Source organism: Camelus ferus, chromosome 6 (genome assembly GCF_009834535.1).
Source record: "Camelus ferus isolate YT-003-E chromosome 6, BCGSAC_Cfer_1.0, whole genome shotgun sequence".
NCBI classification, from domain to species: domain Eukaryota; kingdom Metazoa; phylum Chordata; class Mammalia; order Artiodactyla; family Camelidae; genus Camelus; species Camelus ferus.
Window position 1 is genome coordinate 16,805,749 of NC_045701.1, and position 13,734 is coordinate 16,819,482.

At 44.3% G+C, this 13,734-nt stretch overlaps 1 protein-coding gene across 2 annotated transcripts in view; it reads left to right on the plus strand.

The window, feature by feature from the left end:
• Window positions 1-1,385: 1,385 nt before the first annotated feature.
• FBN1 (fibrillin 1) overlaps window positions 1,386-13,734 on the plus strand; it is a 240,430-nt gene continuing 228,081 nt past the window's right edge. Inside the window, exons 1-2 of one of the 2 annotated variants that reach the window (XM_032481236.1) lie at window positions 1,386-1,554; window positions 2,184-2,528. In XM_032481236.1, coding sequence (XP_032337127.1) covers window positions 2,365-2,528 — 164 coding nt within the window. In that variant the 5' untranslated portion in view covers window positions 1,386-1,554; window positions 2,184-2,364. Of the gene's footprint in view, window positions 1,555-2,183; window positions 2,529-13,734 lie in introns of those variants that run through there. The other variant, XM_032481237.1, reaches the window with a different exon arrangement.

The window sequence follows — 13,734 nt, forward strand, 5'->3', positions numbered from 1 at the left end:
CTCATACTAGACCACACACTTACAGAGCTATGAACATTAGGCTCATATTTTTGATAGTTTCAGTTTTCATCTTAGAGCACAGCAGTTCATTTGGCTTATCATCACCATTAAAACCCTGTGTGGTCAACATTATTATTCCCATCTTGCAACTGGAAAGAAAGTAAAGAACTTGCTTAGGTCCCTGTACCCTATTATCTAGGCACAAACAATTGCAAATTAGGAAAACCCCCTTCTACAGGATTCCTGTTTGTGCTGAGCTCTTATTTGTTGCTTGACAATTGGTGGCTACTACACGAGGATTTTCTGGGGGTCTCTAGTTCCAGTGGCCAGGACCGGGAGTGCAATTTCCTGCCTTCCTAAACCACTATAGGGTACAGGCAACACAGGGCCTTATCCATATAAGGATATCATAAATACTATATTTCCGGAGTCTCTGTGCCCTGCTTGTCTATAGGCACAATACTCAACAAGGTATTTTATAAAGAAGGGAGAGGGAGGGAGGGAGGAGAGAGGAAGAGAGAGGGAGAGAAAATATGAATGTTTGGGCTTGGGAAGGTGAAATAGGATCGTCCAGGAGAAGCCCAATCTTAGCTGTGGACTGGGAAGGAGGACCGTCCCTTCCCCGCCTCCATCCCAAATCCCAGGTTCCAACATTCACAGGCCTCTGAGTCGCAGAATCCCACCCAGATCCTCGGAGCATCTTGGGTTCAGCCTGGGTGGCTTGAATCGAGGCTCAGAAGAGCGGCGCCTCGAGTGTGCTCTCCACGCCAGGGGCAGCGGCGGAGCCCCTCCCCCGCCCGCACATCAGCCCCGGCCGCTGCCGCAGCCGCGCGACGCGCCCTGCCCCGGCGGCCTCCAGGCTTTTGGTCTCTGCCCCGTGCCCGGCCCGAGACGCGCGGTGAGGCGCGGGCGTCGGGGGAGGCGTGGGCAACCCGAATGCGTCTCCTCTCGCCCGGGCCGCTGGGGCCTCCGGGGCCGCCGTCTCCAGCGCGCGTTCTTGGTGCAGGTGGCACAGCTTTCCTCGCCCTCCGGGCTTCCCAAATCACAAGAGGCTAATCTTGGGTCTAGACCTCCCAGCCGCAGAGCGGGCGAAACCGCTACTCCACTTCTTCCCACTCCCTCAACTCCTCACCCTCAAGTGCAAAATCCCAGGCCGGCAGGACCCGATCACCTCCTCCTCCTCCCACTGCGCTAATTCTGCGAGCGAGGGAGGCCCCCGCGCCGAGGCGGTGGCTGGCAAAGGGGAGTGGAAAGGGAGGATGGATGGGGCCGAGGGGTGGGGTGGTGATGAGGGGGATTTAGGAGGGGGTGTCATTTTCTTTTTCTTTCTTTTTTTAAAAAAAGTATTTCTCTCGCGAGAAACCGCTGCGCAGACGATACTTGAAGAGGTGGGGAAAGGAGGGGGCCGCGGGAGCAGCGGCAGAGACTGTGGGTGCCACAGGCGGACAGGCGGCCACAGCTGGGACAGCTGCGGGCGGAGCGGGGCAGCAGCTGCCGCGGCCAGGACCGAGGAACAGCCACCGCCGCCTCGGAGTCAGAACCGCCGCTTCTCCAGTGGGTGCAGCCGGGGTCCCGACAGGGGTCGGGCGGCCACCGGGGCTGGAGCTCCAGCCACGGAGGCTTTTGCGTTTGCGCCGCGCGGAGGGCAGGGACAGGGACTGGGGTGAGGGGCTGTCCCGGAACGTCCACAGCTGGTGCTGGCCCTCCCCTGCCTGACAGCTTCCTGGCCTGGGGCTCCTGGTGCCGGGCTCGGCGTCAGATGCTCCGGGGGCGGTGGCAGCGCCCGGAGCCGGCCCGGGACGGCGCGGCGGGCTTCCAGCCCCGCGGCTTGGCGGAGAGGACAGGCTGGGGAGCTGGGGCGTCAGAGCGCGCATCGCGCGCAATTCGTGCCAGTAAAAAATAAACCCAGCGAGCTCGCCCTGGGGTTTAAAACCGCTCGGGACATGGGGACTTTAAGGCGCTCTTTTCAGGCGGCGCCCGGGAGGCCGAGGGGTTGGCTGGAGCCGCTGCCGCTGGGGGCCTGGGCTTTTCAGCCAGCTGTGGATCAAACGGTCTTCACTTACCCAAAGTAACTGCGCCACGCGCAGGCGGCGCGCGGGTTGGGCTCGGGAATGGGGACCCCGAGGCTTCAGCATCCCGATTCCCTGAATGTCTCCCCCGCCTCGGCGATTTGTCTGTTGCAGCTGGCAGGGGCCGCCTGAAGTGGGAGCAGCGCCTGGAGAAGGCGGGAGGAGCCCGGCCCGGGGGACGGGCGGCGGGAGAGCAGGACCCCGGCGGCGCGGCGCGCTTAAGGGCGCAGCGGCGGCCGCGGACTGAGCCCGGGGCGCGGTGAGAGGCGGCGGGAGCCGGCGGCCGCTCGGCATCATGCGGCGAGGGGGGCTGCTGGAGGTCGCCCTGGGATTTACCGTGCTCTTAGCGTCTTACACGAGCCATGGGGCGGACGCCAATTTGGAGGCTGGGAACGTGAAGGAAACCAGAGCCAGCCGGGCCAAGAGAAGAGGCGGCGGAGGACACGACGCGCTTAAAGGGTAATGGAACGGGCCAGCTCCTTTGGTGTGGGTGTCCCCTCCCTCTTCTCCCGAGTATCAAGATCCAGAGGTACTGATAGAGTTGATTCTCGACGGTAGAAGGATCGTTGACAAGACCTCCTGGGGGCACCTTAGAGATGCAAGGGTTACCCAGTCCTCGCCGAGTTCGAGGCTAAACCACATCACTTCTTCCCTTTAAGGATTTCTGCCCCAGAGGAGAGGTCATGGCTAAAAGGAATCTTGGGCCATTGTCGAGGCAGAATTTGGGAGGCGAGAGGGTTCTTGAGGAAGAAGGGGAGGAGCTGCAACTGAGAAGAGGAGCAGCCCGTCCTTTCCCTTCACACCAATTCCGGTTGTGTTTAGGGAAAGTACTTGCCCTGTGGGCATCTTTGTAGATGCTCTGTGTGTAAGGGAGCAAGGAAAGGAAGGGATTCCAAGGTCAGAGAAGACACACAGTTAATGGTTGGTTCTCCTCTTAAGTCATGCTTATTCAAGTTAGGGACTGAGTTTTCCCTTCAGATGTCTACACTGGAAGCCGAGCGGTCTAGTGTTTCTGAGAACTTGTTTCGGCGTTGTAGGAACCTCTTTATTTCACCTGGGCAGTAGTGCTGCTGTGGCCAGCCTTGAATGAGTGTTTTTAACCTGTTGTGTATGTGTTACGCACATGCAATTGAGCATTTCACCAACTTCCTATGCCCTTCGTACAGAAGATGTTTCAGCAGGAATTATTTAAATTAAGCAAGTTGACGGTATAAGAATTGTCAGTTTCCTGAATTGAAGCAGGTTGGGAGTACACTTCCCTTAAAATTGTTCAGGTTGAAAGAGAAGTATTTCTTTCTGAGAGTGTTTAAATTCAGGCCTCCATAGGAGCAGCGGGATGGGTTGTGAATGACCCATTTTGTCTGCTTGGAGGAGCCTGTAATGAATCCAGATAGTAAATTCACAGAAGTTGCTATTAACTTCTTATGATTCTGATTGTTGCTCTTTTGATTAGGTTTATAGTTGGATTATATGACCCTGAGTGAACAAGTGATGGTACCACTTGGATACGTGGCTGAACGTTCCACATATTCTTTTTTGTTAAGGGCTGTTTTAATTATATATACGTAGTGAAATTTGTGTTTGTAGGGGCCAGGTACAGGAAGAAAAAAGTACCGTAAACTGAACGGACCAGTTTTTGAGTCCTGGTCTCGATCTGGGACAACACGATTGTCAGAGCCAAACACTTAGGCTGTGGTGAAATCTGCATGATTTTCTGACCCTAGGAAATAGTTATGATTAATTTAGTTCCATCTTGGCCTTTGTAGAAAATAAATCCAGGATTCCAACAGTGTTAGAAAGGAAATTTGTTTATCATGTTAAGCCTGATACTGATCAGGCCGCAGGCATTTCTTCCCCTATGTGCAAGGCCCGTGGCAAGTTCAGTAGATGGAAACTCAAATTTTCACCCACAGGCATTTCTTCCCCTATGTGCAAGGCCCGTGGCAAGTTCAGTAGATGGAAACTCAAATTTTCACCCGTTCTCAAAAGGATTTGATTTAGTCTAGAATTTTTTCTTCAAAAAATGTATCTCTGCTATATATATTACCTGAATAGCCTAGCTCGATGGCATTGCTCCTATGGAGAGAGCAGAGGTAGGGGTTTAATTCTGTGGATGGAGGTCCACAGGGAGACATTAGGCCTGGCCCCACATTTACTTCTTCTCTGTGTGCCATCACCAACCAGCATGTTTCCTCGGAAGGCACAAACTCAGTGTGAAAACAGAAACTCAGCCTTACTTTGTAGCGTAACAGGATGTCCATGCTTTTACTCACACCAGCACTGCTTTTTGGAGGGTTTTATTTTTCTTTAAGATTATGAAGAAACACCGCTCTGTGTTCCTCATAGTATTCGGTCACTAACGCGGATGTTCCCCTATTGCAAGCTATTCATAAAACCTTCCCCAAAAGATGATATTAATAGAACAGTAATTATGAGTGTTCCTAATTCTCATAAGACTATGTGTAAGATTTTGCATGTGTAAGAAAAGTTTAAAAAAAATTATAATTGTAATTAACCTTTGTAGTGTAACATATCATAATAATAAACCTTTATAATATAGAGGTTTTTATTTTTATAATTATGTTATCTATAATGTTACATATATTGCATGTGTATATATATATGTATATATATACACACACATATATATATATATATATATATATATTTGGTGTAAAAGTAGTCATTTAAAAGAATAGACAGTTCAAAGTAGATCCCTCCTACCTCTCAGAGACTTTTCTTACAAATTTCTCTAGAAATATAGGCATATATATACCTATTAATGTGTATACATATACAAATATATACATAATGTATATGTGTGTATATATATACACACACGCAGACGTGTAGGTGTCCTTTTTAATACATGGGATAGAGCACAAGACTGTTCTGAACCTTGCTTACTTTTGTGTATCTTTAGTGCATCCACCTACTAACTCTCATAGATCTACCTCGTCTATATGCCACTCTCTCAGCATATAGAATCCATAATGTGACTGGAACAACTCACTGATGATGGCTCCATAGATTATATTTCCTTTTGTTGCTACTACCAGCATTCTTCTACATGGCTGCTTATGTTCCTGTGAAAACATGTATGTAGTATAACAATAAAGGAAAGAAGAATTGCTGGGTCGAAGGTTTTCCCATAGATTTTATACAAATACCAATTCTGACTTTAAACTTGGCTAGCATTGGAAATGTATTCTCTCTGCTTATTGCTATTACAGTCTCACATGAATAAGTCTTTCACCCACGTTGGGCTGTGTAACTCATCAGAAAGAGCAGTCGTGTGTTCCATTTTTCCAGTTATTGCTTAAAATGGCTATTTTTGCTCGTTAAAATATTACCAGCCTCAAAACTAACCTCTCTGACGACGGTACAACCTGTTTACTGTTTTGATGGAAATGCACAGTTTATGAAGTGAAAGTGATTTGTAACCCCTAAGTCTGCCTGATGCCCAGTTGGTGGCAGCAACTTTCAGCACCTCACTAATATTTCCTCTAGTTAAAAGGTGCTTTAAACTCATCAGTGTCTGCTGGGCATTGGTCTGGGCTCTCCCACAAATTACTGCCTTCTTGTCTTTCTCTGATGTGACAGGTGACTTACAGGCTTTGCTTCTTGGGATATGTATTCTTTCCTGTCAGCAGCTTTGCTTTGCAGACCAGGGACCTGCATAGTTTTTCCCTCTCTGGGTGTGTAGTGCTAGCTTGTCTTCCTTTCCTCCCATCCTGTTGCAGGTGTTTTTTTTTTTTTTTTTTTCTTTTTTTTTTTCCTTCCCACTGGGCAGCAGAAGTTGTTCCACAGTGGAAATTTAAGCATCCTCAAGTTTCTTCCCAGCTCTCGCTGTGTTTTCTTAGAGTAAATCGCCAATTTCTGTTTTTACAGGAAATCCTTTTTTTTTTTTTTAATGGAATGAGTGTGGTCCCCATTCACTCTGCAAAAATTGCGTGTCTCTCTATTTTAAAATGAGACCTTTGCAAGTTTCAAAAAAGTTTTAAAATAATAAATGTATAGCAGTTTTGGTCTGCCTAGGCATTGCTTGACATGTGTGAAACAACTTTATGAGAAATAATAAAACCCTAGTTTTATTGTTTAAATTTCAGTTCACAAGAATTTTTCTCAGCTAACCTCTTAACTTCCGTGATTAGGTGAAAAGTACGGGAGAAAATCCAATTAAAAAAAAACACGTAACGCTACTTGAATAGCAGTAGTTATGCACCATTTATTTATGTTTGCCTTATTGCTTTAGCTCCCCAAAAGGGAAATGTTACAGTTTCCTGTCAAAGGGAAAAATTCTTTAGAGTGAAACCCCCCTTTCCCAAATCTCTGATAAGATGGATTGAGAACTTCTGTCCTTGTGGGCTGGTTTATGAGTGTATGAGACTGGTTGTACTTCACACAATTTGTCCCCTTGTACGTGATTCCTTTTGGTCTTTGTTTATTTGTTTATTTTTTTCCAGGGGTCTTGTTACCAGAAAAATACCCATGGAACAGTTCATACACAGGATAGATTATGTGACGGCGAACTCTGAGGGATTAATTACACAGGAGTCTGTTATTAAAGTAAGGAGCTTTAACAGGGAACATAGAAAAAGTTCTGTGGACTTCATGAAATCCATTTTACTTTATAAAGAGAACTTTTAAGACTTCATCCGAAGTCAGATAGGCTAATAATTAAATATGGGGGAAAACTCCTGCAAGTGGTATGGTTTGTCCTTTTATTTATTGAATAGATTAAGCTGAAATATTGCAACACCGTTAAAAAAAAAAAGGAGAGATTCTTAAATAGAAATTTTCAGCAATTCCACATTTTAAACAAGAAGATGGGGACAAAATATTTATTTGACTCATTTTGTAACATTTAAGACCATAGAAATTATTTACAAAAATAAGTAAGTTGTTGGTATCACAAATTAATTAAAACACACATCCGCTTACAGTGAAATGAGTTAGGGCTGTTGGCAATGGAACTATAGACATTCAGGTAAGCCTATTTGGAATTTAAAAAAAATAGTGAAATATTCCTTTGTCATCTTATATGTCATCTTATATGATACCTTAAGTATCTTATATAAGATACTTAAAAAGATTATAATATTATGCCACTGACTCTAATCAAGCAAAATACTGGACAAATTATTAGGATATTTGCACATAGTTTGTTTGCTTTTCCTACAATAAACCAAGCAACAAGCCTCACCAATTTGTGAATTTTGGCCTTAATATTCGAAGTGAAAATACAATTTTAATTTTATTTTCTTGAAATAGAAATGAACTGTATCAACCACTTCTTTGTCTGTAGACCCAACTAATCCAACAGATAGGCCTCTGCTAGAAACTTGGAATTATTTTCCCTGAAATTTTTAAAGAAAACTGTAATCAGTGATATATCGGGCCTGGGTTATATGGCAGGCGTATGAGAGTTTACTATTTCAAGTTTGTTGAGCTTGATTTTCCCATTACAATGTAAAATGATCAAAGGCAAGAATCCTCTCATCAACATTTTAATACTAACTTGTCTAAGATGGGATTCAAAGAGTTTGTTAATTCAAGGAGCCTTGATGAATGCTAACTTGAATTTAGCTTTATGGAATGCCAGAGACTTATCGCCCACAGCCTGGAGGGGCTTAGTATTTGGTTAGGAGAATCAGGTGTATTTACAGGAACCAGAAGGCAAAAGAAAGACAGGAGAAGGCATGGGGTCTTGGATTAAGTAAAAACAAATAATAACATTTGTAGCAGTGGTAGGTGACGTTTAGATGACGTTGATGTGCCCGGCACCGCTGTCAGTGTTTTACATATGATAGCTCATTTGATGCTTGTAGCATCTCTACGGGGTGGGTCCTTTTATTAGCTTCCTTTTGCCGTTGTGAGAGCTGAGGTACGGAAAGGTTAAGTTTTAAAGACAAATTCTTAATATTAAATTTTCTTTCTCCATTAATTTTCGTTCTGGTTTTGGTTTCCATTCCTCTGGACAAAAATGCAGGGCTCAGACATTGGTAAAATTCCACTTAAAATTCCTAATATTCCTTTGTGCTAGTTCACAAATCCCAGGTAGAGTTAATAACATGGCAATATTTTGTCAAACAAAAAATTTTCTCTGGTATTTCTGCTAAGACACTCTTGAGACACAGAAGGACGTGTAGACTGTCAGAGCTGCGGGATCTTTGGCTAGCACGTGTGTTTTAGTATGACACTTCCATCGAGGTGGGAGGTGACCCTCACAGGCACCCTCCTCCTGCACTGCCTACGGTTCTGAGCTGGACATGTGCCTCCTGATGTCATTCAGGATCTGTTGCTCTCACGTCCCACGTGGGAAGTTTCTCTCGGACTAGAGTTGCAAGCAATGTTTCTCTTTCCAGGGATAACAGGTTTGTGTCTTAAGTTTTTATCAGTATGGTGAGTTAATTCTTTGTTTTCATTTTTTTCATCTTGGTTGCCTGTAAGCTCAGAGCCATTAATGTAGTGTAGTTTTTACATTAAATTACAGCAATAATGGTAAAAAAAATAGCAGCTGTAGTATATCACTCACTGTTGCACTGTACATCAATTCATTGAACACACAACTCCTTCAGGAGGAAGATTGAACCTACTTGCCCGTTTAACAGAGGAGGAAACTGAGGGATGCCGTTTTTCAGTAATTTCAGTTATTTCTTCAGGGGACATAAACTAGTAAAAGAGTTGGGAAATCTGGCTTCCAAGTCAGTAAGTCAATATTTTACTGAGTCTCAATTACAATAAATCCTGTACCTGGCAACTTTCGTTCTTTCTTCCATATTCTTGCTATTTTCATTTCCCCAGAATCTTCTCCTACTGTTGCCGTGGAGAATGACTCAATGTTTATTGGAGGCAGATGCGGTCCCACAATGAGGGAAGCATCGTTGTGGGCATGGGATTAATCAGAAAAGACTTCACAGTGAAAGTCTCTCAGGGGTCGACAACTGTAGACCAAGCTGCCTGCTTTGTAAATAAAATTTTTATTGAGACACAGTCATGCCCATTTGTTTACGTGTTATCTCTGTCTGCTTTCACACTTCAGTGACAGGGTGGGAATAGTTGCAATAAAGACAGAAGGGCCTGACAAAACTGAATTATTTGCTATTTGGCCCTTTTCAGTAAAAGTTTGCTAACCTCTGATCTATCTGTGTGATAAAAAAGTGACTAGTAGGACTGAGAACTTCTTGAGGACTGAGATTTTGTCTGTTTTATCACTAGGGAGACCTAGAAACTGGGTACTTAGTATGTGTTCAATAGACAATTTTTGATTGACCAATTTTAATTGACTGGGTAAGTTAAGTGTATAAATTAGAGCTTGGAGGAAGGATAGAAGAGAAATAAGGACAAATCTGAGGGAAAAAGGCATGAAACAAAAAGGATATAAAGGGGGAAGGGTATAGCTCAGTGGTAGAGTGTGTGCTTAGCATGTATGAGGTCCTGGGTTCAATTCCCCAGTACCTCCATTAAAAAAAAAAGGATATAAAGTGTTGGAGATTGAAGGAATTGAGGACAGTGGGCAGGGTTTGTACTGCACGGTTCATGGTGTAGCCTGTGGAAGTGGTGCCCCCTGGCGTTGTGCAGTATGCAACGGTGTGTGTCTGTCCATAGGTCATGGTAGCAGAGGGACTAAAGGACACAAGATATTACTGTCTGATCGCTGTGAAAGCTGAGGATGGTGAGCTATTACAGGATTCTAAGCTGGGAATGAGATCAGATCTTTGCCAGTTGTGCTGAGGTGTGAAAGGTGTATGGTTTTGCGAGTAGGGAGACTAGAGGCAGAGACATATGAGAGGCTCATAGAGGAGTCAGGGTGAGAGTGAATGATGGCCAGCACAACAGCAGTGGAAGGAGTGAAGAGGAGGCTCCAGTGGTGTTCCAGAAGTAATGCGAGTAGTGCTTGACCACTTGGGTGTGGGAGGCAAAGGGGAGGAGGCCAGGATGCTCCCACCTCCATATACATTAAAACTTACTACGTGTAAAAACATTATAGCATCATCAATGAGAAACTCAAGAGACAGAGTCATTCCTAGTCCCTCCACTACAAGGAAACAAACTTTTTATTTGTGAGTGTTCTGGTTATCTTACTGCTATGTGACAAATTACCCCAAACTTGGTGACTTAAAAACAACAACAATTTTTATTATTCCTTATGATTCTGCAGCCCAGGAATTTGGACAGTGGGGAATCTTGTCTCTGCTTCCCACAATGTCTGCTGGTCTGGAATGAGTAAGATGACTTCTCCACGTGTGTTTCTGGTTCTCTGATCGTGGGCTGGCGCCGGAAGCCCTGTTTACTTGGGTGTGGTTGATCTCAATGGATAGACAGAGGAGGGGAAGAAAGGAAGCAAAGAGCCACTTGTCTGGCTCTGCTGGGAGCCTTCCAGGTTTCAAAGCTCTCTCCTCTGTGATCTCCTGCCTGGACCTGCCCCTTGGGGATGGGGCCACTGAGTATGTTTTTGCAAATGGGGAAACTGAGCCCCAGGTGCAGCTATGAGGCCTGGCTCAGGGGAAGTGTCTGTTGAGGCTGGATATTGAACAATTGCCTCTTCATCTCTGGTCACAGGTTTTAAAACCCCGTATGTTGACCACAGTTGAATGGCGAAGAGCTGGCTGGAAGGGCTTGAATGGGTTCATGTGTTATCAAGGTTGGCCGAGTTCCTTGGTTTTCCTCCGTATAGTCTCAGATTGTCCCCCTCTCCACATGGACTGTCCAACAGCATAGCCAGGTGTTTTCCAAGGCAGCTCAGGATACCAGGAAAACAAAAGTGGAAGCTGTCAGACTTTTTTCAAACTTAGCCTGCTCCAAAATTCTGTGCTGGTCAGAGACCTTGCTTAGGTTCAAGGGCATGGACTGGCGAGCTCTGCCTCTGGATGGATGTGAGGACTAGCCTGCATCTGCAGGGAGCGGAGGGCTTTGGGGCCACATCTTAGGAGATTAGCTACCACCGTGAGGCCATGGGTGTACAAGCAGGATAATCAGATGTTTTGATTCTAACTTGATCCAATCTGATTGACTTAGTTTCCTTTGAAGATGCTTCATTGTGTTTTGCTTCCTGTGACCTCAGAATGAAAAATGCTACATGAATAATGTATCTCTGTGATCTTTTACATTAACGTTAAGAGCTTTGTTCTGACCTTGCCTGTAGTTCCGCATTTAAAGAACTCAACAAATCCCAGGAGTAAGGTCATAGTTCTTATAAGATCACAGTTCCTAATAAGCTGGCAAATTGTTGTTTTTCCAAATAGAAGAATTATAAAGCTCCTAACTTTTCGCCCATTTCCTTTAGCTTCTAAGAAACTCAGGGACAAATTTAATGCACAGTCACTTTAATTTATTAATTTAGATATCTGGTAAGTTTTACCTTCCCTCTATGTGGGATTTTAATTTCAATTTCTATTAATAGCCCCATTTCCATATATCTGTTGGTGTAATTAACCTCAGAAACACTTTTTGAATCAAGGATTATAATTAATAAATAAAAATAGATGCACGGTTGCCAATAAAATTGGCACGGTAGAGAGCTGAACTCTTATTTTTTTGCATAAATAGAGTAGCCACATTGTTACTAGAATAAAATTGGATTGGGAATACAGTCAAGTGTGGATTGCAGATCCAGAGCTCCATTATATCAAACCCTAGTTTTAAGTTCTTGTGACTTTACCACATTCTCAAGTGGCTTTTTTGTTGTTTTTGAAGTTATCACCGAGTCTATTTATTCAGCCCCTTCAGCGCGGAAGGGAGAGAGGAAAGTCCCCTATCTCCACCATTCCCAGCCGGAGATGTATTCCAGACGGCAGGCAGACTCAGGGTGGGGGCACTGCTCCATTAGACAAGTGATTTGGTTCAGTGTTTTGAAGGCTTGTGAATTCCTAGACCATCAGTCATACTTACATTCAAATATAAGTATCCAAACACATCTAAGTCCAAATATAGTACAACCGTTTTATGAGGTTGGGGTTGGGAGACAGGATTTATGTCGCCTATGGACACGTTATGTCTGCTGTTGGGTTCGTGGTTTTGAGCTGAAGTATCATAATATCTCTGTTAATAAAGAGATGTATTCCAGAGATAGGTTGTTGTTTTATTTTGTTTTGTTTTTCTGTTTCTTCTCCTTTCTCCCCTTCTTTCTCGTTGCCGTTTTCTCCTCCTTTTTCTTTTCTTTTTCATCATTGTCATCACATCTTCTTTTTCTTCTTCTTGTTGGTAACTTCGTAAGCTGAGCTACAAACAAAATAGGGATACTAGGAGTATCCAATAATAGTTAAAATATTAAGAAAAGTAAATTGTAAGTAAAATGTTCTTTTTTTTTTTTTTTTACTTGTGTGTTTTGGGAGGTTCAAAAAAAAAAACCAGGAGTAAGGTTTTTGTTAGAGGAGCAAAGGAGAAAGATGGAGGGAAGTGGGAAGGGAGAGTTAGGAATAAGTTCTGGAGTGGAGATTCCCATCAGCCAGCGGACCTGGGCAGGACAGAGCAGGTGCTGGGCTCTGACGGGTGCTGATGCCAACTCCCTCCCTCCTGGCAGCACTGGTTCCAGGCTCTTCAGGAGACCGAGGGCTTTTGGAGGAGAGTCAGGATATGAAAGATGCTAGGATGTCAGAAAAGATTCCTGTAAAAACATTTAGAGGAATGTACTGCTTTGCTGTACACCAGAAACTAACATTGTAAATCAACTACACTTCAATAAAAAAAAATTAAATTAAAAAAACTAAAAAAAAAAAAAACATTTGAGGAATGTAGTGGAAAAGCAGGCGAATCCATCATTTATTATGAACCTACGTATATGGTGCTATGTAGTTTGGTGCATCCCCTTCTCGCCATGCATAATGCTTTATTGTCTACAATTTCCCCTACCCAATCGGTGCTAACTTATAAGAACATGTAATCAGACCCTAATAGGTGGGTGCCTTTGATGAGTAACTTTTAAAGACTCTTCTTATTTGTCCACGTTTTTTTCATGACTCAGAAGATCCTCCATAGTCAGGCCATCCATCTTTACAAAAATGTTACAAAATAGTTACAGTGGGACAGAGCTTAGAAATTTATAGATGCTGAAACTGAGGCCCAGAGTTCATTAAAAAGCTCTCGAGGTACTTCTTTTCTTTTCCACTTCATAGGCGTGGAAGCTGAGCCACCTGGTGGCAAAAGCAGATTTAAGTCAAAGTGTGCTGTTGAAGGAGATTTTGTCTCCTGTCTCCATGCCCGAGAAAGGGTGACTGGTGACTGTAAGTCCTCAGCTGTGCCACCAATAAGCGAGCTTCCTGCAACATGGGAGCACGGGCTTGTTTCTTGTTCTTGCTTATTTGGCCTTAGTGCGATCAGTCTCTCAGTGGTCAGCCCTGATGGCAGGCAGTACACTCGTGTTTTAGCTCCGAAGTTCTGCCTTGCTGTCAGTGAAAGCGTCCAGATTAGGTGGGGTTGAGTGGGATGGGGCTTTGTAAGGGAGGTGGATGCCAGTGAGGGTAGCAGTGAGGGGGTGGGAGAAAGAGAAGGGAGCGTCTTCTCTCAGAATCTGATGGGTAACCCTCCCTCCCCAGCTCCCACACTAGTAATTAGCAATTAGACTGTCAGATTTCATGGAATGAACCATGGCAAAGCCTAGGTCTGTAAGCCCAGACTCTTATCTTATGACTTACTAAGTTATCTGCATTACCAATTTATACAT